This window comes from Halyomorpha halys, unplaced genomic scaffold (assembly GCF_000696795.3).
Source record: "Halyomorpha halys isolate HHAL.00 unplaced genomic scaffold, Hhal_1.1 Scaffold839.1, whole genome shotgun sequence".
In the NCBI taxonomy this organism is placed as follows: domain Eukaryota; kingdom Metazoa; phylum Arthropoda; class Insecta; order Hemiptera; family Pentatomidae; genus Halyomorpha; species Halyomorpha halys.
Genome location: NW_027110645.1, coordinates 141,649 through 149,553, shown reverse-complemented (window position 1 = coordinate 149,553; position 7,905 = coordinate 141,649). Strand labels below are relative to the sequence as shown.

The following is a 7,905-nucleotide window of genomic DNA, read 5'->3' as shown; positions in this document are numbered from 1 at the left end:
AAGATTTGAGTGAACTTTGCATATTATTAATTTAAATATTGCATATAAAACTTCTTAAAATCAATAAACAATTATTATTGCTTGTATAACATTAAAATAATGCAGATATTATATTGTTAGAAGTGGAGTAGCTCAGTGAGCAGGGTGTCACTATTCCTGGGGTCGGGTTCGAATTCAGCAAGGATAGATAATTATTGTTGTTAAATTAGCCATGAGTTAACCCTATAGGTTCGGAAGCTCTTCTGGGGCCCACCCAGTCTCTATAAAGTGAGTATCCTCAATCGGTAAATACTTAGCAGCTAAGTGTGATCATGAACAAATCACCTCCTTGCACTACTGCTGTTTAAGGAACAGTACTAGTATTCATAAAATAATACATGTAATCAATTATGATTATGGTTCATAACCAAATAACACTAATTAATAGAAAAAATTTTCAATGATAGGCCGGAATTACATACATTAACAAAATTTAATACATCTCTGCTCAAAATAATTTATATTACATTCATTGATACATTCATTACGAATTAATACATTTCAAATCCTGAAAAATAGAGAACATTACATAATTGCATTACAAAGGACGCGGTGATTAATTATTTAGTTGAACCTTGTACTGGCCCAAGCTAAAATATATAACAGTACTACATTGTACAATGATAAGACATTATCTTTTTGGGTTACATTTTTAACCAACTTTTAAGATATTGCTTAGAGCTTATAACCATTATAAACTAAATAGATTACAAAAGATGATTTTGATTAAATAAATATACCTTTTTGAAGAAAATTCATCAAATGAAATAAAAAGAAATTACTTATCCAACACACAAATACATTAGTCAATGTTGTCACTCAACTGAGGGAGTCAGGGCAACCTGAATCAGGTAGGCTGGATTTCCCAAGAGTAAATATCTTTATGTTGACATAAAACAAAATTTTCCCAGGTAAAACTTTAAAGTCAACGCCTAACTTGCACACATCTCCCCTACACAAGTACTAATGTACAGGAATAATTTTGAAAAAAAAAAACTAATTAAAATAACTTACATGGGCATGATCGGTACTTGAGCTACAATAAATATCTTCATATTTTCAGAGGAGAAAACTTTCTTTTCGAGGGTAACTTTAATTATAGCCTCGTTCAAACCAGGTCTGTCAATTTGCAAAATCTGAGGAATTTTATTTATAAGTTCGGTAATGTAATCATTCACATTTGCTTTTTCTATTTCCTTAGTATTATCTGGAAACATAATCAATTGCATTAGTAATAAAGAAAAAATATTCATAAAGTAATAATTAAAATATTTATAAAGATGTACCTATCAATCCAGTCCAAATTTCAATAATGTACTGATTTAAATCTTCTGAACGGCCACTTTCAAAAACTTGTAATAAAGCCGACATAATTTTTGTAACACAAAACCTGTAAAGTTTTTTTTCTTTGATGATGTCTCGAAAAGCCGTAATACAGTCCAGTGGAAACAAATGACAGAGAGAATCATTAGCTTTTAAATATGCGAAGTCTATAAACGGTTCGATAACGAGTTTGCACTTCGTGTTCGTGCAAGCAAACCCAACTTTGTGTACCAGATTGCTCCAAGTCTGAAAAATAATTTGAATCATGAAAAGAGTAAGTCAAAAAAATAAGGAAAATTAAAAAGAAATATATCAAATTTTAATTCAATGAAAACAATTAATAATATATTCATAGTAGACAATTAAAGGCTAAATATAACTCAATTTAAAAAAGAATAGACCAAATTATGAACTTTGCATAGTTTGAAAAGTAATAAATTTTATTACAAAATTCATAGCACCTAATACTTTATAATATGTGACATAAAGCAAAATATGTGTTTATACTCTTCTATAACTAAATGTTGAATTTGGTGCACAGAGAAGTTTCAGCTCAACTCAAGAAAAATAAGTTTTAATATAACTCAACCCATGTCATATAAGTAACATAAAAATTAAAATCTGGCACACTTATACGATACCCAACTAAAGTTAAAACTTAATATCCTTATTTAAGGTGAAAATAATGATTATCAACTTCGTTCCTGCTAAGAATATAATAGTTTAGCAAAATACAAAGATGTTGTGTATAATTGCAACAGTGTCTCGGCTTTTTCCGATTTGACCTCCTTTCTCTATTTTTCCTTCATAATCCTTAAATATTTTGTATTTATCTGTTGCTTATTATTGCTAAAATGGGAAGGGTCATTGCACATCAAATCAACACACATTAGAACCTTATCATCACAGATTTTCTTCAAATTTAACTAAAATTTTGAATTTTGGTACACTTGGAAAATTGTAAAATCTTATTGAGACATGTCCACTTGTTTTTTTATCACAAAGCTCATAAATAGGGAAAAAAAGAGGACAACTTTTGGAATTGTTGAAGAAGATTCCCTAATGTAGCAAAAGATATAGGATAGGTGTTATAATGATCTAACATATTACAAAAACAATTATACTAAAATAAGTAATATTTAGTTTTATTCTTGAAAAGGCCTAAGCAAGGCCAGAAAATTGTCATCAAAGATTTAGGAAATTGAAGGATTTGATACTTAGGTCGTTTAAATTGATTTATATCCCTTTTCCCAGAAGAAGAAACATTGTTGTCTTAAGTTTTGAAAGAAACTTCAACTGAGTTGAAAGCCATTTTGACATTTAAGTCCTGTAATAATATTTTGATAAGAATAAAACCTCACTGAAGTTGAAGACTGATCAATGTATTGATACACCAAGTTTAATTAGAGGTGTTTAGAGAAAAATGATAAAAAAAAAAAACAACAACATAGGAGCGGTATAATAAAGTAGTGCTTCTGGTAAATCAATTTTAGAAAAAAAAAAGATTGCAACAACATCCCACGCTTACGCCTTCTTTAAATATGTAATTTCAATTTTGCATTACATTTTGATTTACGAAGTAAAAATTAGGCTGTTCATATTTTATGAGTACATTGTACACACAATTTTATGTGATTATTTAGAATCAGAAGGCCCTGAAGCGTGAAATACTATGAAACACTTAGATTCTAAATTGTTCACAATTACAATACTTCCCCTAAATGTATTTTTCTCAATGTGAAAATAAAAATCCAACATAAACTACAATCATCAATATTATATGATATAAAACAATAATTATTAAAAATAAGTATTATCAGGAGACTATTTTAATATTAAAAAAATGTGAAACCTACAAATGACTATATTTAAACAATAGGGGGACATAAATAACTATATACAAGAAACCAATAAACTTTTATAGGTGCATTGTGAATTGGAGTAATGCTACAATAATACAGATATTAGGCAATATGAAAAGAATTGAAAAAAAAAAAATTCTAAAATAGAAAATAAGAACAAAAATATGAATTGAATACATATAAGAAGATAATTAATAAAACAACTAATTCTTCTAATATTAAAACATGCAAAATATATATTTTAATCACACAGCTTCTTTAAAGTGATTTTCAGATAAATAAGTTACAACAAAACCAAGCTAGAAAATTTTTTAGAGCTATAGTTCATAAAATTTTCAATAATTAAAGCATGCAAAACTTGAGTTTATAAAATGTTTACCTCCAATTTTAATTTTGGGCATTTCAAAGACAAATTTGTTGACAAAGGCCTAACAAGAAGTTCAATTAACTTTTGTGAAGTGACTATTCTTGGATGAACGGAAAATATATCAATCAGTCTATTCCAGCAGTAATAAGCCTTTTCCAATACAGTTTCAAATTTCCTCGACAGCTATACAATAAATTAAATACATTTTTATTAAATTTGAGAACATAAATTTAGTTTTAACAGCCAAAATTTATAATAATTAATTTTTAAAATCTGAAACTAATTTTAGCATAATAGATGAAAAATAAATTACACATCTTACCTTAAATGCGATTTCAACCACTTTTAATAATGAATTAATAGCAACCCCATGAACTTGTTCATCGTGAACGATTAGACTTATAACAAATGACCAAATATGAGGCCAGGTATCATCAGTCGCCTCTACCAGCTTTATAAGATGAGAACTAAACTCTCTAAAGACAAAACATAAATGAGAATGGAGAAGAGAAAGTAGTAATTACAAAGAAACAGGCATATACTCACTGGGCAATTAAGGTACATTCCATATCTTTATACCACGGTTCATTTTTAATACTTGGCTTCTTATTAACTATGTTCGTAAAGGTATCAAAAGATTTAATAGCTGCGTTTCTAACACGTACATCTTTATAAACTGAATACAACAATACTGAAGGAAGAATATACTTCAGATCACTTTCTACCAGTCTCAACACATCTGAATTATTGGATATTAGGATTGGAATATCTGTTATGAATTCCTCATAAATTTCAGGCTTTTTCTGTTTACATGATTCTTGCAGATGTGACAGCAATCTGGAGTATGTCTCCATTTGAGGAGAATCCTTTGTCATTGTGATATTATAATGTCTGTAACACAGGGAGTTTTTAAAATCAAAATAAATTGATATACTGTTACATAAACTAATTATTTTGAATTAATAATAACCTACTAAGGTAAACAATGAGCACTATTATAATTAAAAATTAACAAAGAAACAAGAAATGAATCATTAGGTTGTCGTTTCTTCTCCCGGAGTAAATATTAACAAAAATTATCACATAACTTTAATAAAACTCAGAGCACATATCACTGGCAACCCACACCAACGAGAGGGGAGAAGCGACTAGAATTTGGCGGAATAAATAATTATTTTCCATCAATATAAAAGGAATCATCCTAATAATGATGTAAAAAAAATATTTATTGCATTAATAATTAATATTAATCTCAAAAAATTCTTTAAACAGAGTAAAAATAAACTTAAAAATAATTTTTGACTTAAGTATTATGTAGGCCTTGGTAACAAAGGCGCGAGATGATAACAGCAGCAAAACAACAAAAAGTGAGGTAGAAGTCAGGTTGATTGTATTTGTAAACAATGTTTGTTTTTATTTCTTTTAACGTGAAACTAATTAATATTTTTAAATAATTGGAACAAATTACTTAATTTTTAAGAGGACATTTACTCGAAACACTTTGTAATGAATCATTCCTTATATTCAATTCATTATCTACAAATTAAAAGATTTTAATTTGTAACTAAAGCAGACCTATTTTCCTAAAACTGATTTAAACCTTACAGGATTATTTTATGAATAATGAGAATATAGGTTTAATAACATTATTATTAGATTTATTAAAAAAAAATTAACATGATTCAGTTTTGGACTAAATTAATTATAAATAAATCTATATATAACTAAATTGTCATGGATACAATTTTATCTGTTTATAAACCATTAAAAACCATGTGGGAGCATGCAGCTCAGTGGTAAGGCACTGTGCTATTAGCTCCAATAACCAGGATTCTAATATGAGAGATAATTATTTTCTGTTCTGTGGGCTCGGAAGCCTCCGGGGTCCACCAATCTTCATAAACTGGGAAAAAATCTGGCAGTAGAGTGTGATTCTGACCTAATCTCCTCCTTGCCCAACCGTTGGTCTTGTAATAGTACTTCCTTACATAGTATTGCACCCCTGACACTTCATAGGTTGGAGCGGTACAAATATTTTCTTTTTTTATTTAAACCATTAACAACAAAAGACTGTATCCATGACAATATATTCGGGGCAACCGATTCTCCCGAACAAAATTGTCCACAAGTAGCTTTGAGAATACACGTTTACCTCACACATATCGGCCAATGTTTTAACTAATACACACTTTCGGAGAATCAGTGACGTCGTTATGAGTAAACATTAGAGATGTTAAGATAGTATACGTAATGGCAGTAAAGCAACTGTCGCAGTTTTAATAATAGCTGTAACCCAAAGCTACTGCCGTGTTTAAACCGTTAGATAGTTTCAGTTTTGGCAGCATTTCCAGTCCACAATAATACTGTCGTACCAGGTCTGGCGTAATGGTTGATAGTATACGTAATCACAGTGAAGCCAATTTCACTGTATTTCTCTTGACAATGCACTGTCGTACCCAATGGCATGGTATATATAGTTAGATAGTAGCAGTCAAGACATATCAAGAAAGTACTTTCGCGATAGTTGCATGATGGTGGCCTGAAAATAAGATTCCACCAGGAACCACGGAAATGATGTTCTAGGTACACCTATGTTCTTAACTTCAACATCTAAGGAAAAGCAATAACTTTTTTTTCAAGGGTCGCCCGTAGCTCAGTGGTTAGGTTAAGACATAGTCTTATAACAATTTGATGTCCATTGGCGTTGCCGGTTCGAATCAGACCTGGAGCGTCGACTTTTTTCATTGAGTGGCGGTCCCACAAAATAAAAAACTTTGACCCCCAATCATGGTTAGGCAGAGTAGGACTCCAATGGGAGTCTTGGCGGGAAAAAATAATCTTTTTTCCAATAGAAAAATGTCAAAGGATTAAAATTATTGTTCAGTAATTCAATGATGTACTTCGTACTTAACTTCAAAATTTAATTCCTTTGGACTAAGATTCTCGTACCAACAGTAATTCACTAGACTAGCGCTCCAAAGGCATAAATCTGTTGTGCACGAAATTATTAGATGCACAAACCTATTTTTGTTTAGAGAACAGATATTAAAAGGTTTATATGCTTTTTCAATTATATTCAAAATGAAGTTTCTTTTATTCATAACTATTTTTCTTAACCATTATTCGGATATTTATTTAATTTATACAAACTTGAAGTTCTTTAAGAAGGACACTTCAGACAAGTTTCATCAAAGGACGTTTTGGAGCTACAGCCTAGAAAAAAAAAATGTTTTTCATTGAGCAACTGCTGTTGGGCAAAAGATGGGATATCTGATTAACGACACAGACCTAGAAGCCGAAACCATACAAAACAAATTGACTGGTGCGCTCAAACTTAAAATACATGTGGGACTCACTTAAACACTCCAAAATTGGGGGAAAAGTAGAGAACCACAAAAGGTGGATCCACATGTTGGCCGCTCACCACGGATCGGAGGCTCGTACAAATACTCGGCAAACAAAGAGCGGACCATCCACATGTCAGTGTTATTCAGAGAGGCAAGCATGGCGGACGTACTAGTGGTTTCAGCCATTGCACTTGGATTGTATTATTTTTATTACAAAAAAAGAAAATGAAAGGAAATTAAATATAAATAAATAAGATTAAATATAAAACTTATTATAAAAAGTACCAACAAACATCTTTAACCTCTTAACAGCTCTCAGTTGCAACTAGACAAAGAACATTGGTGGAGATGATACACGAGCGCTCTCACGAACCCCTTTGATCTGTGGCCAAAAACCGACTCTCGACGGCTCGGCAACGAGCCTAGGCCAACCAATCCAAGCCACCCATCCACATGCTCGTGTATGACTGAGTTCGCCATGGCTCGGCCAACATGTAGAGGCCCCTTAACATCAACTCATTTCACAAACAAAAGTTTCAACCCAACTCAATCTAGGGGAGTTGTAGAACTGTTAAAAGCCTTGAAGACCTAAAAAAAATTCATTTGAACAGAACGAAATCCTGTCCAAAATTAAGTTGATAAATTAATTAAGTCGTCCTTCATGTCCTATATGGAGTAAATATGAACTTTAAATCCAAATTAACAGACACTAAAAATAATCACCCATTCGGACCAGGCGGAAGACTACAATTACCGAATTTGCGAACCTGTAGTCCAACGTTTTCCGTCATCTAATTCAGTACTGAAGTACGGCATCCAATACATACCGCAAAAATACACTCATTATATTTTTCATTCCATCCTAGGACCGCTTTTACCGAGATAGCTAAAACCTTACAATGTGAAAGGGGCATACATCGTAAAGTTTGAAGATTTTTTTTGCATTACACAGTTCTATTAAGTCTTT

General features: G+C 31.1%; 1 protein-coding gene across 1 annotated transcript in view; it reads right to left on the bottom strand.

The window, feature by feature from the left end:
- Positions 1-7,905, bottom strand: part of LOC106686572 (centromere-associated protein E) — a gene marked incomplete at its 3' end in the record, with an annotated part of 41,023 nt that overhangs the window by 15,474 nt on the left and 17,644 nt on the right. Inside the window, 5 exon segments of the mRNA XM_067048781.1 lie at positions 1,054-1,246; positions 1,326-1,608; positions 3,604-3,774; positions 3,914-4,067; positions 4,138-4,482. Of these exon segments, the coding sequence (XP_066904882.1) occupies positions 1,054-1,246; positions 1,326-1,608; positions 3,604-3,774; positions 3,914-4,067; positions 4,138-4,482 (1,146 nt within the window).